At 46.7% G+C, this 25,762-nt stretch overlaps 1 protein-coding gene across 1 annotated transcript in view; it reads left to right on the top strand.

Annotated features, from left to right (window-relative positions):
* The window catches only part of TENM4 (teneurin transmembrane protein 4), a 771,745-nt gene that overhangs the window by 352,390 nt on the left and 393,593 nt on the right, over positions 1–25,762 (top strand). The window contains exons 4-5 of the mRNA XM_037840847.1: positions 17,329–17,616; positions 22,271–22,540. Of these exons, the coding sequence (XP_037696775.1) occupies positions 17,329–17,616; positions 22,271–22,540 (558 nt within the window). The remainder of the gene's footprint in view (positions 1–17,328; positions 17,617–22,270; positions 22,541–25,762) is intronic.

Here is a 25,762-nt window from a genome sequence, read left to right as displayed (position 1 = left end):
TTGTCACCTCTATCATAGAGTTGAAAATATTGAGATTCTTGTGCGGCTTTGAAGACATGCAGACATGGACTTTGAGTCCCATCTCCTTTAAAAAGCTGTGTGACTCTGGGCAAATCCTTACCCCTCTGAGCCTCAGTTTATATAAAATGGCAGCAATGTGGCAAGTATCACCAGGCACATGTCCAGTACTCAGTAAATGAGACCACCATTTATATTCATTATCAGTGTATTGTTGTTCTTTGCCAAGATCACAAAGCAAGGCCTTGAAGTCAGCTCTCTTAAGCTTGAGTTCCACACTCCTGCCTGCCACACAACCCTGTTGTAATAAGGATGATAAAACCCATCTCCCAGGGCAGCAGAGGGCTAACTGAGGTAGAATGATGAGGGGTGTTATGTAAACTGTAAAATGCCAGGTCCAGGTAAGGCCTCAGCATTATGTTTTCTCTGTAGGGTCCTGGGCCTCTCTCCCTGGTAAGGTAAATACAATTGCTTATCCTAGACTGTGAATTTTAAGCCTGGACTTTTTCCAATTACTATTTTCCAGTAAAATCATTCATCGTGCTAAAATAATTCTTCAGGCCCTGCACATTCCTTCTAACTTGAAGCTCAGACTTAAACACCCTACTTTAGCACTCTGTGATGGCAGAGAAGTAAAGCCAGCAGAGTCCTCCCTCCCCAATAAGGCTGAAGGGAGCACAAGTTGGGAAGGGTGAAGTGAAAGGGGCTGCTTTCCAGCCATCTGGCCTATCTGTGGGGCCAGGCCCTCTTGGGGACTAATCCCCATTTTGTGATGCTTGCTTGGAGTGGGCACAGAGCCTAAGCCAATTAAAAACATCTCTTTGAAGGTGATTCAGATTTCCCAGAGCCTGGGGAGCACAGGTCTGCACAGTAACCAGAGGTAATTGCTTCAGATATTGCTTGCCTCTCCTCCCTGCTGGCCAGAGCTGGAAGGGGTGGGGAGTGTGGGGGGCTCTTGTCTGAGAAGGATCCATCATGCTCTGCCTCCCCAGCCCCCTAGACAACCATGTGGATGCCAAGGAAAGGCAGGATGGTGGGGATATACATAACTACCCATCCTACAGATGATCAGAGAGAAGCTCTGAATGACCTGCCCGTGGCTCCCAGCTGGAACTGGCAAGGCTCAGATTCAAACAGGACCATGCCTGCTCCAAAACCAGTCTCCTTTCTGTCTTTTGGAACAAGAACCAAATGCTGTGACCTTGTATCCAGCCCAGATCTGGACAAATAGTACAATTTTTGTAAGTATTTGCTTGGTGATTAAATGAATGAATTACTCTGGACTAGGACATTCCATATCTTATTGCAATAATATGAGGGATGGGGGAAAACTAGAACTACATCTAAGTCAGAGTGAACCTTAGAATAATAAGACTAGCCAAGTGTTGAACCTGTTCTAAGCAATTTGTACATATTAACTTATTTAATCCTCCCCTCAGCCCTAGCAGGTAGGTACAATTTTTATCCCCACTTTAGAGCATGGAGAGGTTAAATAACTTGTACCATGGCACACGACTAGAGAGTAATAGAGCTTGGGATTTTAGCCCTAGCTGTCTAGCTGCAGAGTCGATGTTATTAGCTCCTATCTACCACTTTCTGTCTAACAGAAATGTCCTCATCTGCAAAATGGAATGTGATGATCTTCACCTTTCCGGGATCACAGGCTGTGGTGTCTCAGTGACATAGGAGATGTAAAGAGGACATTGCACTGGACAAACCTGGGTTTTTGCCAGCCAAAAAAATCCAGGCTGTGCCCTTGACACCGTACCCCTCTGAGTTCCAGTCCTGGAGAGAGCAAGCATCCCACTCCACTTCCTTTCTATGCTGTAGCAGCCTCAAAGACTGTTACAATTAACAACAGGGGTTAACAACCCAAAAAAAAGCATAAACGATCAAGTAACAGGCAGAGTTTCTTAATGAAAAAAATGTCGGGAGTTAATCAAGAGAACAAAGCGAAGGCCTGGCCTCGGGAAGCCAGACTGCAGTGACTCAGGCATAACATTAGTCAGCCGAGGGGCCAAGGGCCAGAGCTTCCCCACGGAGAAGACAAGCTCAGGGCCCTCCTGCAAGGTGCAGAGGCAGCCCCAGCCAGCCACCGAGGGAGGCTCTGCTGAGCTCTCTTGAGGTCCCTGGGGCTCTTCGGTGGCCTGGAGGTTGTAGAGGGGCATGGCGTCTGCCTGCTGCTCCTGGTGGCCTCTGGGAAGGTAAACAGAGCCCTCTTAGCTGGAGTCAGGGGTTCCCCAGCCAAGTGGTTAAGGGCATTTCTGAGAGTGTCGCCTCTGTGTACTGAGCGGTGGGGGGGGGGGAATGGGGGAAGGACCAGCTGAAACGGGGAGCACCTGGCACACAGAGAATGCAGAGCTTAGAGCTAACATCTGCTGACATCCCTTGCTAAGGAACATGAAGCCTGGCCCAGGGCCAAGGGCAGAGTTTTTTCAGTGTTCCTGTGCTTGCTGGGTGGTTTCGTGTTTGATTTGGGCACCCCATAGGGATTCGGGGCTGGATAGTACAAGTTCATGTAGGAGTTGTGCTAATAGGCATCTCTGATCCCAAGTACTGAGGTTCACGATGCAGCATGTTTCTGTTCCAGCTGGGAGCTTGGTTTGATCAGAATCCTCTTAGCAGGGGAATTGGCATTCCTTAAACACGTGGAATTCATCCAGCAACATTCCCCTTCTAACTATGGGGTAGTTATTCATTTCCTTGTCTGTCTCACCCTCTGGATGCATGGAAAATTTAAGGGCAGACCTTTGCACTTGGAGACAAAAGAACTCGGCTGCATCCTCTTGCTAGCCATGTGACTTTGGGACAAGATACTTCACCTCTCTGAACTTCAGTTCTTTATCTGGTAGAGGATCGTACCATAGCTGCTCACAAGTGTTTGTTCATTTATTCAGTTAGTCGTTGTTTATTAAGTGCCTACTATTTGCAAGCCTAGGATCTTGGAATTCAATGCTGACAAGACAGATGCCGTCTCCACCTCCATACAGCTTAGAGCAACTACTTAAATATAAATATAACTTTGATAACTTCCCCCAAAACAGAGGTGTAATGTATTAAATCACATGAAAATGTGGTAGAATTTCAAAAGCCGTGAAGCACTGTTTTAAACATTAGGCATTATCCTTATCTCATAACATTTTCTCTTATTTTTAAGGTATGTTAATGAGCTAAGCCTCAATTTCCTCATCTATGATGTGGAAATTATAATAATACCTGTATCAGGTAGCCATTGCTCTATAATATACCACCCGTAAACTTAGAGACCTAAAATGACCATTTATTAATTCCTGTTTCTGAGGGTCAGCAAATTGGGCTGGTCAGATTGCTGGTGGTTCTGCTAATCTCCTCTGGGTTCATTCATGTGGCCACAATTTACTTGGGGCCAGTTGGCTCAGCCTTGTGTCTTTAGCAAGTAGCAGCCTAGCCCTGGCCTCTTGACATGGTGACTGTTTTCCAAAAACAGCAAGAAAGGCTAAGCCCAGCGGTACAAGAGTTTTTCTTGCCCCTGCTTCATGTTTGCTAATGTTCCCTTGGCTCATTGACCAATGCAAATGACATGGCCAACCCCAGAGTAATTGTGGGAGAGGACTAGACAAGGATGTAGATACAGGGAGGTGGGGTGCATTTGGGGGTGGGGGGCAGGACTGTAGCAATCACCCAATGCCTAAATTCCAGGGTCATTGGGAGGATTTTGTAATAAACACATGATCCTAATGGCCATGGAACTGTTGGGAGGGTTTGTATTAATAGTGCCTGCATATAAAAATGTTTAAGAATGGGTAGGTGAATATGAGTCTAAGCAGCTTGCCATCTGATTGGGGGGGAAGGACATTACACAGGAAGTAAAAGGCAAGCAATTGGCCAAAACCACATATAAAATGTGGCATCATAGCTAGAAATCATACAATGCCAGAGCAGTGTTTGATAACAAAACTGCATCAGATGTTCAAACTGGTGATTTAAAGAGTGGCAGTGAACAAAAGTAACTGTCAGACGAGTAACCAGGATGATGGCAAAGTGGATAGGAAATGAACTGAGGGAGAGGGGTGGCACAGGGATGTTTATCCTGGATAATAATGTAACATTTACCCCTGTTATTTATTGAATCCTTATTATAGGCCAAGCAGAGTTAAGGGTTTCCAAGGATTGCCTCAATTTGAGTCTCAAGACAGTTCTAGGAGATGGTAGAGACTATCCCCATTTTACAGATGAGGAAGCCAAAACTCAGAGAGTTTATTTTTTTATTCATTCAAAGTCACACAGGAAGTACATAGTGGATTCAAGATTCAAATCAAGGTCTGTCTGATTCAGAAAAGCCTGATACATCAAGCCAATGTTTGTTTATTTTTCAAACCAATAGAAAAATCTTGCAAAACTATAGTACATTATCACAACCAGGATATTAACATTGACACAATCCACTCATCTTATACAGATTTCCCAGATTTCCTTATACTCATTTTAGTGTGTATGTATTTCGTTCTATGCAATTTTATCACATGTATAGGTTAGTGTATGCGGTGAAGATTGTAAACCTTTCCATCACCAGAAAGATCCCTCATTTCACCCTTTTAAAACCTCCTACATCTAACCCTGTCCCTAACCCCCTGGCAACCACTAATCAGGTCTCCATTTCTAAAATTTTGCCATTTCAAAAATGTTATATAAATGGAATCCTACCATGTGTAACCTTTTGGGATTAGTTTTTTTTCCATTCAGCATAATTCCCTGGAGATTTATCTGGATTATTGTATGTCTCAATAGTTCATTCCTTTTTATCACTGAGTAGTATTCTGTGGTATAGCTATATCACCCTTTGTTTAACCTTCCACCTGTTAAAGGGCATCTGGACTTCTTCCAGTTTTTTGGCTATTGTAAATCAAGCATCTATGAACATTCATGTACAAATTTTGGGGTGAATATAAATTTTCATTTCTCTGGGATAAATGCTCAAGATTCCAATTATTGGGTCATTCAGTAATTACAACTTTAGTTTTATAAGAAACTGTTCCAGTTTGCTAATGCTGCCATTATGCAAAATACCAGAAATGGATTGGCCTTTATAAAGGGGATTTATTGAGTTACAAATTTACAGTCCTAAGGCCATAAAAGTGTCCAAACTAAGGCATCTACAAGATGATACCTTCACTGAAGAATGGCCGGTGGCATCTGGAAAACCTCTGTCAGCTGGGAAGGCATGTGGCTGGTGTCTGCTTCTCCCGGGTTGCGTTTCAAGATGGCTTTCTCCAAAATGTCTCTGGGCTTGTCTCTCTTAGCCTCTTCAGCTCCTGTGCATCTAACCATCTAGGGTCCCTCTCTTAGCTTCTCTGGAGCAAACTCTGGGCTAGCATCTCTTAGCTTAGCATCCCCAAATGTCCTTCTGTCTACAACTCCAAGCCTCTCTCCAAAAGTCAGCAAACACCTCTCCAGAAGTTTCTCTCTTATAGGACTCCACTGATTTAATTAAGACCACCCTGAATGGGCAGGGTCCATATCTCATGGAGATAATTTAATCAAAGGTCAAGCCCACAGTTGATTGAGTCACATCTCCATGGAAACATTCAATCAAAAGATTAATGTCTGCCCTCACAAGATTGCATTAAAGAGTATGGCTTTGGGGGGAGGGGCATAATATATCCAAATTGGCACACTGCCAAACTGTTTTTCAGAATGGCTGAACCATTTTATATTCCTACTAGTAATGTATGAGAGATCCAGATTCTCCACACCTTTGTCAGCATTTAGTGTTGTCACTTTTTTATTTTAGCCATTCTAATAAGGGTGTGGTGATACCTCATTGTGGCTTTAATTTGCATTTCCCTGGTGGCTAGTGGTATTGCACATATTTTCATGTGGTTATTTGCTATCTGTATATCCTCTTCAGTGAAATGTCTATTCATATATTTTGGCCACTTTCTAATTGGATTATTTGCTTTTTACTATTGAGTTTTTAAAGTTTTTTATATATTCATGCTGAATCCTTTGTTGGATATATGGTTTGCAAATATTTTCATCTTCTTAAGCATAGAGCAAATATTTTGAATTTTGGTGAGATCCAATTTATGAAATTGTCCTTTTTTGATCATGCTTTTAATGTAAAGCCTATGTTTTTAACCACTCTGTTCTACTGCTTCCCCAGAGCGTGGAGAACAGAGGTCTTGTCATGGTGAGGGAAGATCAGGCTTGTTTGTGAGGTCTGAAGGCATAGAGTAAGGACCAGTGGGGAGGCTCTTCAAGGAAGCCAATTTCAGCTCACTGTCAGAATGAACTTTCTAAGGCCAAGCTTAGAGGACAACATGTGTTTGGAGTAAGCTCCCTGTCATCAGAGATCAAGCAAAGGCTGGGTGGTGTTCACTTGGGGGCTCATCAGATGACAGGGTTGGGGGGTAGATGTATATATCCTTTATGTTCCCTCCTAACCCTAAGAATTCAGGAGGGTGGTAGTCAAATTTCCTCTACCTGAATTAGAATGCCCAACAAATATGCTGCCCAGAGGCTATCCAGTTAGGAGAAATTTAGAGGGGCTTTGGGTGGCAAGCATGAGCCAGACTCAGCAGGAGTTGGCCAGCTGAAGCCACAGGTCTGCAGTCCCTCTGTCTGTAGGATGCACAGAGGCTAAAGGTGTGAAAAAGCCCAGTCTCACCCCTTCTCACCATTTTGAGAGCCTGTGCCTCACCCCTCTGCCTTCATCTCTGCTTGCCCCTCCTTTACCACAGCGCCTCTTCTCCATTCAGGCTGCCATGGGGAATCCCTTTCTTTAAGATACTTATGGGGCTTAATTATCGCTGGTGAAGTCCTTGGAGGCCTTGGATGAAAGGGATGGGGACAGTGCAAGGCTTGATTAGATGTGTAGAACTCTGGGCACAATTAGCTCCATGAGGGACTAGCCCTGCCTTTATCTAGATGTTCTCCAGTTCTGTGTGACTTGCAGTGGCTAATTATTGAAATTAAAAATCGTCTGGCCACCCAGCTGCTCAAAAGAGGTCTCTAATATCTACTAAGTCTGCCTTTAATTATTGAAAATGGAGGTAGTTTCAGGCAAGTTAGGGTTTTCCCATCATAATCCACCTCTTTCTCCACCCGTTGGAGGCTTGGGAGCACAGAGATGTAAGTGAAATTCTGCCAAAGCCATTTCTTTGTCCCTTGCTTCTCACTGTGACATCCCTTTCTTAGACACTTAGCTAACAAGCTTGGTATGTTATAATGCCCCTTCTTAGCACTTGCCCGGGGCGGGGGGGGTTACAATTGTTGCCCCTTAAAGAACTCCTGGCCCTCAACAGTACTTCAAGTTGCTTTTGTGCGTGTGTGTGTGTGTGTGTGTGTGTGTGTGTGTGTGTGTGTGAGTTGGAACATCAGGGTAGTCCTGGGGCATGGATGAAGTAAGTATGCCACCCCATCCCACCCCGTGTTACACAAAAGAACATGAGACCGTGGAAGGGAGCGTGATGAAATGGACAGAGTACAAATCCTGGCTCCTCACTTCCTGGGGAAGTGGCTGACAGCTACTTATGGCCTCCTGAGATTCAGCTCCCTCCTCTCTAGAAACTTCTCAGCACCCAGTTTCCAAAGTGAGGTGCTATTATTAGCACCACCATGCTACTCCTTCCCTGGCAAGCAGAGCATCAGAAGAGCAGAAAGGACATCTCTAAATACCTTCCATCCCCACTGGCCCAGAGCTGCCCTGGGATTAGGCCCAGGGCCTTGTTAAGAAGAGAGAGGAGAGGAGAGAGCATGCCCTTCCCACAGCTGCTGCGGTCACCCAGGGACCTCCTTCAGAGGACTCCTTGGTGTTAAAAACTAAGTCACCATTTTGAGAAGCCTTAAATGATGCCTGCTTTTCTGAGGTGCTGGTTTCCCCCTCTGGCTCTCTTGTCTCACCTCACTGAGCAGCATCCCAATGCAGGAGCCCCGGGTAATTACAGGCCGAGCCTCCGACTTGGTAGGGATGTAGGGGATGCGTGATTAATCAGCTGGACTTTATCCCTGCCCTCTGATTATCTCATGGGTGTGGTCCCAAAACAAGGCCATGGAAAATCAGATCTGTGAAGAGCCTTTGCAAACTTTTTACAGAGAATTGGCACTCTAATGAACTGGACTTGACCCTTAAAGGGGTTTTCTAGGGAAAATAAGGGCTGAACTGCAGAAGAGACAGGCAATTTGTCTCAAGGGGTCATTCATTAACACAAACAAACAAAAATCAGAGTCCCAGCAGACAGCCAGCTCAGTCTGAGGGCCCAGTGGGCTGGGCTTCTGAAGATGTTGAGCTGCCCCAAGGGAGAACAGTACTGGGTGTGGGGAGAGGGCTGTGTGCAGGACATTCAGACAGCACCCACAGTCTCCTGGGGGATTCTAGTCAACACAATACGAGAGGGATGAGAACAGCTGTGAACTCTTCCTCTCCCTGTGTCCTGGTTCACTCCTGTTCAGCCTTTCAGGCTCAGCTCAGGTGTGGCCGCCTTCCAGAAGCCTCTGCTGCCCACCCCTACCCATGTTGGTGACACCCCTGCCGGCCCCAGAGTGTCCTGTCACAGTTTGCTCCTGTGCGTTCATTATGCTGGAATCACCAGTGTACTGTGTCTCTCTGATGGTTCCAAGGGCTCCTCTGAGCATCAAGACTGCATCTGAGTCAACTCCATGTCCCCAAATCTAGCCCAGAAACTTAGAAAGCTTTGTTAGTTGGGAAAGAGTAAGGGAGGATGGAGGTACCCAGAGTGGGGGGAGATCACCAGGAAGGTGAGGGCCTGAAAATGATTGATGTTCAGCCTGAAGAAAAGACTCAAGGGAAACACAGGCTGGCCTCATCTTCAGTCTGGAAGGGCTATTGCTGGGGCAAAGTCATTAGTCTTATTTCCTGAGGCCCAAGGAATAAAGTTGAGACCCAAGGAAAGAAGCTAAAAGGAGGCAGGTTTTGGCTCCATAGCAGGAAGCATAGTCTAGTAGCCAGAGCCATCCCTGGAGGTGGTGAATTCCCCACCTTTGGAGTTATGCAAGCAGAGGTCATGTGACTGCTTGGTGGGGATGTGACCAAGCAGCTCAGCTTTAATGTTGCTTTGAACCCTACAATAAAATCACATTTTCTGAGTCTATGAGCCACCATTTGTAAGGGAGCTCATTGGCTTGTAAATAGCTTTGGGAAGAAGGAAAGAAACTCTCTCATTAGCCTACCCATGATTATAGGATGCATCCTGGTGTGAAAGAATGTGGATTGAGGAATCTGGAAAACACAGCTGTCTTAATTTCTCCTGTTACTCTGACACAGTAGTCACTTGAATAACAGGAATCAGGGCAGCTCTGACAGAAGCTGTCCCACTTGGGGATTGGAGGAGCCATGCCCATGCAGCAGCCGTCTGCCCTCTGATACCTGGCCTCTGACGAGCCCTCAAACAGAAGGGCGAAATGGCTCCCAGAGGCAGCAGCGCCATCTGTCACCTGCCTGCCAGCCTGCTGATTAGGGATGTCCCCACAGCCGGCCTGGGCACACAGCCACACTCCACCACGTTCCCAGGAAGGCCTTTTTCCTGGCCCAGCGGCGCAGCCTTTCCATGCTAGGCATGCTTAGAGAAGCAGCTGTAAGAGCACTTCTTCCAGAAGCCCCCATCAGGTGCTAACTCCATTCATCAAAGGAATTAATACTGTTTAAAAAACAAAATGAAAGAACAAATAGAACATTTAGGCAAATTAGAATCAGAAATGACCTCTGTGGGAAGTAGAATAGGTTATGATTAAAAGTTTGAGCCTTGGGTTCTAACAGACCCATGTTTAAATCCCGACTCTGCCACTTTCTCGCTGTGGCCCTCTGGGCAAGATACTGAATCTCTCTAAGGCCTGGTTTCCTCTTCTGTGAAATGGGTTTAGGAGTGTTGCGAGGATTAAATGAGGTAAGACATGTGCAGGCCTTGTGATTAGCTACCATTCTGTTTCACTGTTTTAAAAGGCAAGGATTCCCCAAAATGACAGGGCTAGAGGAACGTGCTTCAGGTGCTGCAACAGAAAGCACAGACTTAAGAGTCAGACCTCCCAGATCCCAGTCCTGGCTTTTTGTGTGATTTTGAGTATTACTGTGTCTCAGTTTCCAAATCTGCAAAGCAGAGATAATGCTGCCTACTTCTTCGGTTTGCACATAGCCCAAAGCTATACCTGGCACAGAATCGGTGCTCAGAGTGGGTGCCCTCCTGCTCTCCCACCCCCAGCATTCACCTTCATATGATGTTGGAGTTTAAAACAAAGAACTTGCAAGGCCAAACTTTGGAGGACAAAGGAAAATAAGAGTTATGATTTTATGCACACGCGCATACCTACACACACACACGCGCGCACACGCACACACACAGACCCAGGACTTAAATTTTGTGGAATACATTTTAGCTCTGAAATATTTATGGCTCCTTTTTGACACACAACTAAAAATATCACCCTGTGTTTATGTTAAGGGAAACGTATAAACGTTTAGTTCAAGGAGGAATTCAGTCAATTTCCTGGTTCGTTTCTGGCTGTTCCTAAGGTTGCGAGGTAACCAAGGGTGATAACGGCCCCCATTTCCCCGGGGGTTCTGGCGGGGGCAGAGGTTTCTCGTCAGCACTGCACCATCTGTGGAAGTCTCCCCGAAAATGCTCCAAGCCCCTGCCTCTTCATCAATACTGCCAGAGCACACTTGAAAGGCCCAAGTTTGCTTCTTGAGTTTTTCCTCAAACACCAAAAGCTTTGTTTCTCCAACCTCCCCTGCTCCCTCAGCATCTCACCCGCTCGCCATTCTTCCAGGTCAGCTCCAGAACCCCCGCAGCATCCCGTCTTCTCTGAAATCCAGCTGGAGGATGCACTCGCTCCCAAATCTCAGTTTCCAGGCTCTTTCTCCCACATGCATTTTGCATTTTATGATCCATTTATAAGCATTTATGGAAATTATTTCTTCTATCAGGCTGCGCACTCCTTACCTCTCAAGCTTTATCTCGAAACCCTTTGCATCCTTGAAGTCTTGACTCCAGTAGTAACCAGGCTTCTGCCTGTTTTTGGATTCTCTCATGTTCCAAATTTTTGTCTATGCCATGACCCAGAACGGTGTTTTTGAAACTGTAGGTTGCAATCCATTAACAATTCTATTCTATTTATAGGTTAAATAGAAAATATCAGATTCCATCCTTGAGGTAAGGTTAAACATGGTTTTGTGAAATTTGTAGATGTATGTGTGTACTGGGTTGTGATATAGAATGTAGTTTTACTCTAGATCAGTGAAATTTGAAAGCCACAGATTTAGACCTCTTTTGTCTCCTGACCTCAAAGCTCCCTTGCCAGGCTTTTACTTGTCCTTCTTATTGTTGATGATGCCTAAAGCTGACACCCCAGAGAGACTGAGCTGTCGGAGGTAGGCTCATGTCCTGCTCATCTTTGGGGCCCGCAGTGCCTGGTACAAGGCTGGTCTATAACAGTTTGTGGGAATGAACTAAATTCCTTCTCTGAAGGCACCTTTGCAGTCCCTCAGGTTTTACTTGCAGAAGAGTTTCATAAAGCCTTGCCTCAGGAGCAGGCTGGTATGCCAAGTCCTTGCCAGGGTCTTGCACAGCTCACATTTGTGGTCAGTGTCAAGGTTCTCACGTGGGGCCAGAGGCTCTTCGTCTTGATTTTAAATCTTGGCTGGAGCCACAGCTAGAGCCTCCACATTTAGCCAAAGGCCTTCCATGAGCAAGCTGCTAGCTGGGTCCAATAGGTGTACATTTGTTTCTTGAGCTTCCCAGAACAAACTCAGTTGTTTAATTTAGTCCATGTTTAAAGTAGTTACATAATTTTTTTGGTTAGCAATAACAACAAAGCCATGATGAGATGATGAAAATGACAATGATGAGGATGATGATGGTGGTGATGACGGTAATAATTTTCCAATCTCTTATACTGACATAGTATGTTACAGTTTACAAAGCATCTATCAAAACAAGCCTCCTAAGGTAAGGAACTTGTCCAGGGCCACACAGCTAGGAGGTGGCCAGAATAGAACTGACTCTAATCCTGGAGCTCATTCTACTACTGTGAATAATAAAGTGGTGTTGGAAGGAAGGTTCTGAGTTGGACAAATCCAGCTCTTGGTTGACTTCCTGGTTGTGTGATTTTAAACCAGTTATTTAACTTCTCTAAGCTTCAGGTTCACCATCAGCAAAATAAGACCAATACACAGCAGCAGGTATGGTGAGAGCTAAATGAGATAACCTAAAGTACTTCTCCTAGGGCCTGGCTATGGTAAATCCTCAGTAAGTGGTAGCTGTTGGTATTACTGTTTGGAGGATGATGATAATGATGATTGCTGAAGGTCAGCCAGATAATAAGGGGTGAAGGTGTACTAGTCAAGGCCCCAACAAGAAACAAAATTACCCCAGATGATTCAAAGGAACAAGGTTTAATGAAGGATGGAACACAGCACAGGTTAAGGGAACCAACCAGCATTTTGAGATACCGATGGTCTAGCAACAGCAGGAAACTTACACCCCCAGGCCTGGAGGGATGAGGGGATGGAAAGATGTTATCAGAGCCCAGTAAGAGCTGGAGACCCAGAATGGGGACCACCTGGGGGGAGATATTGTGGCAAAGATGACAGCAGGGAGAAGCAGGGAGGACACTCTGACCTCTGCCTAGTATCCTCCTACCCACCCCCCACCTCCACTCTCCTGGTGTCTCCCTTAGATGGACACAATGAACAATGCACACAGAGGCTCAATGTGAAAGAATGCAGAATGTCTGGCAAATGGCGGGCAGCTCTGTGGGACTGAAATAGAGGGAGTGTGTCTGGGAGAGATGAGTGTGAGTGGCAGGTTGTTCTGCAGGCAAAGAATACAGAAGAAGAGTTAGCCAGGTTTGGGCTGTGAGAAGCCTTGAATGTCATGCTTATGCATTTTATGGGCAATGGGGAGCCCAGAATTGGCAAGATGAGGAGGGAACGAACATGGTTAAGCATGAATATGCCCTTTGCTTCTGTTCCCAGCTTGTGAAAGGGGTTCCCGGGATCTGAGTGAGGCATCTTTCCCTGGAATTTCACCCAATCTTCCACCAGAATCTCAATGTTACTGTTCTAGAGACTTTAGCTCAAAGGAGAGTTTTCCTCTGTTGTCATTTGTCTTGTATCCCAACCTCTTCTCTCCCTCTGTATTAAAAGCCAATTTGAGTGTGAACTATGACCGACCTCCCATCTGTTCAAAAATAAATATTTACTAAATTGCTATATTAAGTCATTATTGTAAAATTTAAAAGGAAGCAAAAGCAAGGCAAATGTTCTCCCATAGCCTTTGCTTTGTGAAAGGAAAGCTATGAATTTGGGACTGTGTTCTTAATAATAATTTGTAGTTCTAAGCCTCTGCCCCGAAGCCACTGTCTTCGATCAACAGGCACACACTGATAAGAAGTAATGCTCACCCACCAATTTAACAGCCTAAAATGTGTCTTGGTCTTATTAACATATGTTTCTGAGGGGATATTTCTTCTTCAATTATAGCTTGCACCTAGCTGGGGACTTATAAATTAGGTTCTTTAAAAGTAATGTGGTGTTTCTTCCTTCATGACAATAATAGCTTACATATATCGAGCACCTATTATGTGCCAGAGAATCTATTACATGTATTAACTCATTAAATCATCAGAATAACCTTGTGAAGTTGGTACTTTTTTTACAGATGAGAAAATTGAAGCCCAGAGGAGTTAAATAACTTGCCCAAGGTCACACTATTGATAAGTGGTGGACACATGCTTCAAACCCAGGTTACCTTTGAAATTTAGAAAGAATACAGCAAAGCAGTGACTTTAATTCAATCTTAGATGTACCATTTATTTATAATACAAATGTATTATATTTGCTTAAATTAAACTGTCAATCTTTTATGTTACTTAAGATTAGTGAGAAGAAATAAAGTGGCTGCCAAGTAATTTTATTCATTCATTCACTCAGCAGATATTTTGTGAGCACAATGGATGCCAGACTCTGGGCTCATTCCTGAGGGAAGCAAGATAAGAAAACCCAGCCCTGTCTTTAAGGAGCTGTAGTCAAGGGGAGAGGCAGAAATGAGAATAGTTAGCTGGATGCCCTATGAAGGAACAGCATGCACAAAGGTGGAGATAATGGCCAGGGAAGTGCAGGTGGTTCAGTGAGGTTCAAGTGAGGTGGACCAGATGGAGGAGAATCTCTGGGTAGGACCAAGAAACTAGACTTCATCCTGAAGACTCAGAAGGGCTGTTAGGAAGACGAAAGGAGGGCAATAACAAGATCTGGACTTCGGAAGTACATCTGGCACAGCCTAGAGAGACAATACCAGCTAATGGTTATACCCACGTGCCCTAAGTTCAATTGCCTGGGTCAGTTCCAGCTCCACCACTCAGAGGCTGTGCAATCTTGGGCAGGATACTTAACATCTCAATTTCTCATCTGTAATTTTCAGATAATCATAGTACCAATGTTACAGGATTAAAATGAGCATTAATAATTGTATCATATATAATAATAGTAAAAGTAAGCATTCAATAAATATTAGCTATTGCTAATAGCAATATATTGGCTACTATTGTTAATACCATTATTAATATTATTATGAGTTCATGACTAGTATTAATAGGTAATGTTTATTGAGTGCTTATTCTGATTCTTATCATTATCACTATCATTCTCATCACTGGAGGGATGAGCTGGAAGTGGAGGGCCAGAGGGCCCAGGGGCCAGGGAAGTAGGTGCAGTCACCACAAACCCTCATCCAATTCAGACATGAACAGTGTTTGTGCATCACAAGCCAGGATTTGGTCATGGTATCAATACAGAGATTTATTGAAAGAGAATAAAATAGGCAATATCAGAGTGCACTGCTTACTGTGGGGTAACTATTGTTTTGTGACTCTTTTGTTTCCATTTTATACATATAAACACATGCTCACATACATAAATGTGTGTATCTGGTCACCATGTAAGATGTTTTCTTATAATGGGTTAAAGTCATAATGTTTTAAAGACCCTGGAGTAGAAGGTATTAACCTCGGTCCTTCTCATTGGTCTTGTTCCTCAGTCACTTGGACGACCATCAAGTGGCTTAATGGGATCCAGGAGCTCAGAGCCCTGGGTTTGGGCCCAAGTAATGTGATTTGCTTTCTTTGTATCCTAGGTCACAACTCTTGTCCCAGCATTAATTTCCAGGGACATTTTGAGAATTGGGTAACAAAAAGTATCACAGCCATCTTGACAGGCTCTAGGTATAACCCCAAGGCATTGTAGCCTCTCTGGTAATGCTGACTTTGCCACTAACTCACCATGTGGCCTTGGGCAGATGACTTTGTTGCCATAGGTCACTGTTGCCACATCTATAAAATGGGGATGAAAGTAGATGCTTCATATGCTTTGTGATGGTTTACGGGGCACCAATAAAATCACAGATGTTTGTACTTTGAAAACAATGGAGAACTACATAGAGGAAAGTTTACAGTAGACCCTTGGGATCCATGAAATATCCCCAAAACACTGAGTCCATTCCTTTCAGAGCAAAGGGATGTATTTTCTGGGTTAAAATATATGGACCCATTGCAGTGGATTTAGAGAGCCCTTTAACAAGCCCAGACTGAGTTTTGCGGTGGAGCCAAGCTAAGAACTGCTCTGGAGAGGACTTTGAAGTCTTGGGAAGGAAGAGAGCATCTGCAAGTCAAAGGGCCACTCAGATGTCCATGGCTGAAGACAGAACTTGGAAATCACTAGCCCTCAGACCAAATCTGACCCACCAGTGTGTTTTGTTTAACCTACAAAGTATTTTGAAATTTTTTTAAAAAAAGCTAACATTTTAAAATCATACTTTTTACATATTAATCCAAATTTCCAACTTGTATTGAGAATTCACAAGGCCCACCCCACTCCCCCCCCTGCAGCATTGGCGGCACTGCCCTCCTCAATAGGCCACCCTCCCCTTCTGCAGGAGGCCCCACCACATCCCAATGCCTCCCCAACAACTGAGACCCAATGCCACACTGTCCATCACAGCCCTTGCCCTGTTACTTCTGCAATAGGACAGTTCAGTGGTGGAATGTTTTGTATACTCATGTTACCATGAAAAGTGAAACAATGAAAGAACTGAGAAGGCTGTGTATTTCAGGATAAAAGGAGAGATCTCATACATCTTTGTGAAAAATAGTCTGCTTCCCCCTTTACTTACCCCCTGGCCTGTGTAGGGGATTACTAAAGGAAAGCATTTTACAGCTTCAGAATGAGGGTGCTATCACAGTTGGAAATTAAAAAAAAAAAAGAAAAAAATCCCAGGGCATCAGTCTAGGGTGAAAGAATCAAGATGGGGAAAAGAGAAGGGAGAGTAGAAGCTTCCCACACACTGGCAACACTCAGAGGCCTATGAGTGGACACTGCAGCTTCCCTGTGGCTGACAGTCCCAGATGAGTCTCGCGGTGAGGAACATTCTCTGACTGGTGTTAAGCCAAGCCTAGCTGGAAAGACCCTTTTGTTTAGTACCAGTGGGAGGGCAGGAATTCAATGAGGCACAACAGAGCAAGAAAAACAGGCTTTAGAGGCAAAGAGACTTATCCTGGCTTTGTTATATAACGTCTAAGTGACCATGAAGGAGGTTCGGAACTTAAGTGTTCTCATCCATCCGAGGGGTATCCGTTGGCTGGTTAATTAAGAAAGTTATTGGGAGCCTGCTGGGCACCAGCCGCCCTCTAGGGACTATGGATCATTAGTGAGCTACACAGGTGAGGCCCTCCTGTCATGAAGCTCACCCAACAGGGGGAGGAGGCAGACAATACACAAATAATTACATAGTTTACCTAATGGTGATAAATGTGGGTTGGCTGTTTACACCTTGGCTCATTCTAAAAAAGATTGGTGACAGCATTACATCCCCAAACCATTTAATGCGATGATATATGCAAAGTGCTTACCCCAGCGCCTGAGTATAGTCATTCATTTCAGAAATTCTTAGGGAGCCTCCCTTCCTGTCAGGCCCTGTCCTGGGGCACTTGGTACCTGCCTAGGTGGGTTACTAAATATCAGGCCCCCTAGCTTTTGTTGTCAGCTTCCTTGATACCTATCTCTTGGGGAGAGGCTGAGGCGTTTCCATGGCGGATAGGCCGAGGAGCAGAAAGAGCCAGGATTTCGTAATTAGGCGGCGCAAGTCGGCCTCTGCTCTGTAGGGCCGTGTCGTGGTGGCGCAATTCCCTCACTTCGAGCCTGAGGTCCCGCGTCCGCCGCGCAGAAGCGCTGCGAGAGTGAGTTGAGGTCCCAATGAACCCGGGTATGGCCCTTGTGTCTTGGGACCGAGGCTCACGGCCCTTTCTCTGGTCCCCCCACCGCTGCAGACCACTCGGCCCTGAGCGCGGCGAGGGCGCTGTTCGTGGATGTGGAGGAGCGCGGGCCGGCGGCCATGGACGTGAAGGAGAGGAAGCCCTACCGCTCGCTGACCCGGCGCCGCGACGCCGAGCGCCGCTACACCAGCTCGTCCGCGGACAGCGAGGAGGGCAAAGCTCCGCAGAAGTCCTACAGCTCCAGCGAGACCCTGAAGGCCTACGACCAGGACGCCCGCCTCGCCTACGGCAGCCGCGTCCAGGACTTGGTGCCCCAGGAGGCCGAGGAGTTCTGCCGCGCAGGTAAGGGCGCACCGGGAGGGCAGGGCCGCGGGCACAGGTGTGCACCACAGGTGGCGCGGGAACGCGAGTCAGCACCTGGTCTCGGCTATTTGGGCACCTCCAACCTGTGGGTCTGGTAAAAGCCTGCCCTCTGGTGCATTCTTAGCCCATTTATTTTCACGTTCACCCTCTTGCTTGGCGGCAGGAGGTGGTTACAAGCGAGGCTCCTGGGTTGAGTCCCGAGCCGCCACGCCTTCTCCTCCAGGCCTCAGGTTCCTCATCTGTTAAATGGTCATGACTAGTCCGCACTACAGTGAGGTGTTGGGAGAACCTAAAGAGAGGATGTGTTTACGAGGAGTATGGTGACACAAAGTGCTCTTCTTGTTTATTCTTTTATTTATCCATTCAACAAGCATATCTTGGGCACCTTCTTTGTGTCAAGCACTGTGCTGACCTTGAGAGAATATTCTCCTAAGATGGTTAGACCTAAAAACTTAGGAATTTGGGAGATATGGTGGCGCCTGACTCCCGCTCTTTCCCTCCAACATGCAATAGTCACCAAAGCCTACCCATCCAACCCTTCTCCATCCTTTCTGCCACTGTCTCAATTCAGGCCATTGTCAAAACTTTCAGCGCCCCTTTATCCAGTGCTGCCCACTATGGGCCATTCTCTGCACTACAGTAAGAGCGAAGCTTAGAAATGGTTCCCCATTGCCTTAAGCTGAACTCTAAGCTGCTTAACCTGAGACAGGGCTTTCCTCAAATCTCACTGTCTTCCTGGCCAATTTTATTCTCTGCCTCTCCACACCCCACTGAACTGCTCATTGTTCCCCACACCTGCCATGGTATTTACTTCACACCCTGGTGCCTTAGTGATTCCTGTTTTTCTGCCTACAGAGACTTAAGCTTTCTTTGATGCCTGGTGGGCCACTACCAATCCCTGACAAGTCGGGCCGCCCTCCTTGCTCCAGCCCTGCTCTTCCCCCACTTCACAGACAGGGTTGGCTAGGCTTGTACTGCGTAGGTTATGTACTTTTTGACACTGTTATTTAATACTTACAACAACCCTATGAGATAGATGCAGTTATGATCTCCATTTTATAAAAGAGTAAACTGGAGCTCAGGGAGGCTAAATCACTTGCCCAAGATCATAGAGGTCAACGGAGCTGGTATACCTCTCTCCCCTTTCCCATAGCCTGACTGCCCACCTGTGACCTCCTCATTTCCACTCTCTCTCTTCTGAGGGCCTGCGTCCCCATGAAAGCTGACCTGTTTGCAAGCCTGGCTCTCATGCTCTGTCCAGAGCTTTCTGTCTCAAAGTTCTGTCCTCATTTTGTAGGGTTGTCTGTTAATAATAGGGCTGTCATGAGGATTAGTGAGAACTGTGGTAAAGCTCTTGCACAGTACCTGGCACAGCACAGAAGAGGTACTTCATAAATGCCACCTCCTGTTGTCATCTCTGGACCTCAGTTTTCTGAGTTAGGAATGGGGGGAAGGAACCGATGTTCCCAAAGTTTTCTTCTAACTCCATCCACCCAATCTGTGCTCAGTATTACTCAGTGAGTCCCACCCACCCCAGCTTGGACGGGATGCTACCCCAGCATGGGAGGCTCAGGAGAAAAGCCCCCTTTTATCTTTGTAAATAAAGTAAGAAGTGTTTTCATTTTGTAGGCAGCTCTGTGCTTTGGAGTTTACAATGTCCTCTCCCCTGAATTACCTCAGTGGATCCTCAAAAATCATATGAGAATAGTAGGTTATAGATTAATCACTGCATTTTAGAGACAAGGACAATGGGGCTCAGGTGATGTCCCCAACCCAAGATTGCACAGCTAGATGTTGAATGAGGTGGCTCTCAACCCACGTCCTGCGCTCCTCAGGAAAAATGCCAGAAGGGCATAAAGCAAACAGACCATGAGGACTTCTCTTGTTTGATGAAATAAATCTTCCAAACTCCCACATCGAAGGAGCTAGCCAGGCTGGACGGGATCACTGCGCCCTCAGAGGCGGCCCTCCTCACCTTGCATTTCTCCAGCCCTGGGATGTCAGCTCACTCATATCGATGCTGAGTTGGCTGCTTAAAAGGGTATGCAGGGCAGGCCATGTGGAAATCAATGCAGTCCAGGATGTTTATTGCAAATAAATTTGATTTTTCACCTAATGTAGCAGTCACTCTTCATAACGTATGAGTTGCCTCTCTTGAGAGCTGGCGCAGTGGAAGCTGTACAAGGGGAGAGGAGAAGTGGGATTGCTCGGGATGGGGCTGGGAGGGGGATTGGAGGGAGGCAAATGGGGTTGCCGGGGAGTGTAGTATACAGAGGGGGTAGGAAGCAGTCTGAAGGGGGTTTAGACTTCATTGTGGAGTTTTCCACATTTTTTTTCCTTGGGAAGGAGAATGAAACAGGAAAGTACATTGGAATGTGGCACACAGGGGTGATATTCAAAATAGTTTACATGTGGCCTGGCCCAGGCCCTGGCCCATCAAAATGTCTGGCCTTTTTAGCAGAGAGCCCAGAGGCCCCTGCTGTGCCCGACACCAACTCTTCAGTTACTGGTTCGTGGGGAGGTGGGGGTGGATGGGTTGTAGGGAAGGTTTAAAGTAGCCAGAGCTGAGGGTGGGGAGCACTGGGGGTGGGGTGGGGTTCAGGCATCTTTTATTTATTTACCAAACAGTATGGAAGTATCTCATGGGTTTACCCTGGTTAAGGGTGTACCAGTATGTAGCACCTGAGCATAGACTTGGGATATACCTTTTCCCACAACAACCTTCATTTCAGCCTCACCCCATTGACTTCTCTTCCGTGTCTTGCCTCTCCCCTCACCCACCTTCTAAAGTGCTGTTGCTCTGCACCAGGTGTGGTGGGTGTTTACTATAGAGAGGAATAGAACACTCAGGGAGCACAGCGCTTATGGGTAAGAGGGACACATACGCTATTTCAACAGGACACCTCCTCTGCTGCTTCCCTCCTACCTCTCTGGCCTTTCCTTCTTGCTTTCTTTTGCCAGCCTGTCCTATTCAACCTTCCTGGTTGCTGGAGTCCTTCAAAGCTTGGGCGCACATCTCTTTTCCTGTCTCCTTACTCCTGTTATCCACATTCTCTCTCATCCGCAAATCCTCTTCTCGGAGCTCCCCGCCCCGACATTCTACCTGCCTTCTGCCTCTGTGCTCCCAGACCACTCTCCATGGATCTCCCCACGTTCAACTTTAACCTCTAACTGAGTTTTTGGTTGTGTCTCCTCCACTCGGCAAAGTGCCTGGCATGGAGTAGGTACTCCGTAAATGCCACCTACTATTAATTGTCATCTCTGGGCCTCAGTTTCCTAAGTTAGGAAGGATGGGAAGGGGCAAGAAGTCTCAAAGTGTTCTGGCTCTGTCCTCCCCATGCTCGACAGTTGGACAGAGCACAGGGAGCCCCGCCCTGCCAGCCTGGATGCTACCCCAGCACTTGGGCTCAGAAGAGGAGCCCTTCCTGTCTTGATAAATAATAAGTAAAAAACATGCTCATCCCCTAGGCAGGCTTGTGCACTGCAGTTTACATGTAAAGTCAGGCCCCATTGCTATATCCCCAGCAGAGGCCCAGGGCCAGCCTGAATTGGTTCATATGTGGGTGATATTGCACTACAAATCCATTCCCCAGATCATTGGTTTAATTGGGATATGACCTTAGTGCCTTAGTCCATCCCCTCTTCCTCATGTGTACAAAATACTGATGGGAATATTACAAAATAAGGGAGAAGCAGTCCCGGAGTGGACATTGAATTAACATGCAGGAGTACCATCGAGGCCGTGTTTTCCCAGGAAAGTCAGCATTCCTTTTGTCACACCAATACTAATCCCTGGGTGAACTGGCCTCACCCACATCTTCCCCAGGCCTCAGTCCTAGGCATTGCCAGGCCTTCCACAGGCCTCCAGAGATACAGTCATTGCCAGCCCAGCCTTGGCCGTGTGCCTGGCTCCCTGGGTTATTCCAAAGTCTGCTGATCGCTGTCACAGCCCCGCCTGTGGGGCTTAGCCTATTAAGCCTAAATAAGACTTAGCCTATTTCCTCTGTGCAAGGCTGACTTTCCTCTTCTGGTCACCATCTTCTTCACCTTCATGCTCTGAGCTTTTCTGACCTGGCCAGGAAGGAACTTCTGGTCCCAGCATAGCTATTTGCATCTCAGTGAGTAGGCCTGTGCCCTGCTCAGGAGTGCTCCTTTCTGACAAGTCCTCCCTGGACTGGAAGAGGAGACCTGAAGCCCTCAATTCAATTTAACAAACAATTATCGATCCTCTGCTGAGTACCAGATTTTGTTTAGGTACAGGGATTCAGGGATGAGTGAGGCACGGTCCCTGACTTTGTTGAGCTCATGCTCCTACAGAGGAGAGAGACCCCTGTTCTGTGCAGTATGATCAGGACCAAAGACTCTTGAGAGGGAGCTCAGGGAAAGAAGCAATTCATTCTGCAGAGGAAATAGGTGTTAAGGAAGACTTCACAGAGGAGGTGCTGTTTGAGTTGGACGTTAAAGGATTTGGAGAATGTGGGCTGGTGGGGAAGGAGCAGAAAGAACACTGCGGGGCATGGAGGGCCACAGCGAATTCAACGAATAATGGTGACTCCTGGGTGAGGGGTTGGGCTTCTGGGGGAGGCCTCTTCCTTCTCAGTAGACTAACCAGGCTCACTCTATTTCCTTCCAGGTGCCACCTTCACCCTGCATGAGCTGGGGTTGGGGGATGTGACACCCCCTCATGGGACCCTGTACCAGACAGACATTGGCCTCCCCCGCTGCAGCTACTCCATGGGGGCCAGCTCTGATGCTGACATGGAGGCCGACACCGTCCTGTCCCCTGAGCACCCCGTGCGGCTGTGGGGCCGGACCACACGGTCAGGGCGCAGCTCCTGCCTGTCCAGCCGGGCCAACTCCAACCTCACACTCACCGACACAGAGCATGAGAACACTGAAACCGGTGAGTGGCCTGCGTGGCCCACGGCAGGAGCCTGGGTTGCAGGGCAAGGGTTTTAATTACAATATTGATTTTCTGCTCCATTGCTTGGGGCTCTGGTAAAGTTGGTGAAAAATTGCTTTGCTCTTGGTGGTCAAAAGTCAGAGCCTTTTGCACAGTCAAGTGAAATACCCATCCATCGGTGATGTGCCTGAGATTGGGTTTAGATTCAAGAAGCACCTAAGGGTCTGGTTTATTGCTTACAAGGTACCTGTTTTGGGGGAGGCAAGGGGGCTTGAGACAGAGGTGACTGTGTCCCTGGCAGCTTGTCCCCCATCATATCAGCAGTGTCCCGATCCTGCCTGAATTCTGCTCGTACAGTCTCCGTCCTCCAGATTCTCAGCAATCCAGGGAAATGGCCATGGGTGCTGTCCCACCCATTTCCTGTGTTGATCAAAGGATGGCTTCCAAACAAAAAAATGTGTCATGTTGGGGTAATTTAAAGCTTGAGGTTTTGCTCCACCTTCCCCATGATTTCATCTGCACAGATTTGGGGGTGTGCTGGCTCTGGTCTCCTTATTCTACTCCCATCCCTGCAGCTACTTCTCCCAAGGCCGGAGAGATGCTGTGGGAGAAAAAGATGACAGCTAGTTCACATGCCTTCTTTTCCTGGTCAAAGAAAGGGAGCCTGCTTTCAGAATTTTCCTCCCTGTTCTTGGGACCTTGTTAGCAGATCTCTGAAGGGTTCTGTAGCTTAAATGCAGCCCTGCAGCCAGGCCTCGAGAATTTCCCTCTCTCTGAGGCTTTGTGTTGGACCGATCCCTGGGCAGCTTTGCTAACCCTGAGGCAGCACTGGAGAAGGTCTGCAGATTGAGGCAGAGCCCTAGGACAGCCCGGCTGCCTGGGGGAGGGCTCTTGTTTTCTTGGAAGCCCGGTGAGGCACATTGACACCAGAGAGCTGAAGAGGGAAGTGAGAAGGCCAGTCTGGAATAAGAGTCAAACCAGGTAACAGTGCCCCCTGCTGGTTTCCAGCTACAAATGCAGGATCCTAGTGATTCCCACCTCCTTCCCACAACTCCCCCAGATAAGGGCAGAGGCCAAGTCAGAGATGAGGGTGTAAGGGCTTAGTAGCTGAAAATCAGGCTCTCAATTCTGCAGGACCAAGCCCAGATTTGGGATCAGGCGGGAGACCAGGTAAAGTCAGGATCAGGTGGGCAAATTTCTTCCCCTTAAAGAGTCAGGTGCAACAGAGTTCCAAATGTGCACTCTGCCACCCTTCCAAGAGGACTCTTAGGGAGCCTGTGTACTTGTTTGTGGGGTGGGAAAGCCGCAGGTGCTGGATACTGGCTTGACAGTGTCACTGTCCCCTGACTCCCAAGCAGTCCTGTGAGGGGGTGAATGACCTCAGCACCTGAAGGAGTTTCCCCTCTCTGCAGTTGGGAACCATCCACCCTCCCTCATCCACCTCCCCATCAAGGCCCACACTGAGCCAGCCGTCCCTCCTATCCTTCCCCTCCCCACCCACCATGCTCTGAACCTAAGCACCAATTTGAAGTGCAACGCCTGGTGAAGAAAAAAAAAATGGTACCTGATTAGGACACAGGAAGCCTGAGTTCTGGCCCCACTTGTCCCACCGACCTGCAGTGTGGCATTGAGTAAGTTGCATCCTTTGGCTGGACCTCAGTTTCCTCATCTATAAAACAAGAAAGTTGAACAAAATCAGTATTTCCTGTGTTCTGAGAATGTTAATAGTTCTTAGATAGGGAAAAATGTTTTGTGGTCCAATAATGTAGGAAACAGTGGATTAAACAAATTTAAACCAGTATCTTTATTGCAGGACTTCTCAGAGCCTTTAATGTGCTAATGAGCATGCTAATGTGTGAATCCCCAAGCATTTCCCAAACTTATTTTACCCTAGAACCTTTTCTTCTCTGAGCATCTGATGGAACTAGTGTTCTAAGAAACACTTTTTGGGAATAACTAAGCTGAATGGCATATAGGCCTGTCTAGATCTAAGATTCTGTGATTCTGAGTGCATGGTTACAAGTATGGGATCTTTAAGATGAAAATGTGCAAGAGGAAAATAATAATAATTACAAGAATAATAGTTAATGACTGCTGCTACTTATCAGAATCAAGCACAGTACTAACCACATTAGTTATATGATCTCATTTAATTCCCCTACCACCCTTTGAGGTAGGTATTAATATTATTATCCCTATTGCACAGAATAAGAGGTTAAGAAACCTGCCTAGGCCACACAGCTAGCAAATGGTAGAAATGGACTTTAAACTCAGGCCTATATGACTCTAAAACTTTACTCTTATAACCCTACTTAGAGTGAATTCTTTCTGCCCCAAAATATCTGGGTTCTTTGTTCTTTTGAAAGCTTCTTACCTTGATGACAAATGATCATTTTTCCATAAAGTCATGACAGAGTGAGGTGCACACAACCTACATGATTGTATTTACCTGAAAGCTGAATTAAGCCCCTGTTGAGTGATGATGGCATATTAGATGAGCCTGAAAGCTTCAGTCTTTGTCAATGGGGATGGGGAAGGGCTACCTGTTACCCCTGGCCATGCCACTCTCTCCCTCCAAATTGTTCATTTCCACACTGACCTCTGCACTCTAAGCCTCGTTGTACTCAGAGAAGTCAGGCAGACAAAGGAGTGGGGGCAGGCAAATCTTAACGAAGTGCTCCCTGGCCTCCACCTCCCTTCCAGGCCTGGACTTCTCAAATCCAGACACCCCACAGTTGCCTGCATGCACATCAACTTGCTCCTGGTTGGGAAGTTACATTAACAGCCCCATTTCAGTCAGGTATAAATAATGACTGTGATTATAGGAACGGCTTGCTTTTATCCTCTCATTAGGGTTACAGAGCTCAACTTATAGCTGAGGAAAACAAGTCATAGAGAGGTGGCGAGGTAGGCACAAGGTTACATGTCGAATTCAGCTGGAGCCAGGCTCTATCCCAGGAGTCTTGATTCTTTCCAGAATCTCCCTCCTTTCTCCCTGCCCCTTCTACTCTCCCATCATTCTCTCCTCTCCTCCCCTCATCACCTTTCCACCCTCCTACCTCAGCTCCTTTTTCTTCAGTAGAACTCATGTCACACCATCAGAACAGGGCTCCATTCCACTGGACATGTTAGCCATCATCTCCCAGGGCAGCTAGTTTCCGAGAGCAGTGGGAAACGAGCAACCCTGGGTGGAGGTGCCAAGATTCATGTTGGATGGGTGAT

This window comes from Choloepus didactylus, chromosome 6, assembly GCF_015220235.1.
Source record: "Choloepus didactylus isolate mChoDid1 chromosome 6, mChoDid1.pri, whole genome shotgun sequence".
NCBI classification, from domain to species: Eukaryota; Metazoa; Chordata; class Mammalia; order Pilosa; family Megalonychidae; genus Choloepus; species Choloepus didactylus.
This window is presented reverse-complemented; position numbering and strand designations above follow the sequence as displayed.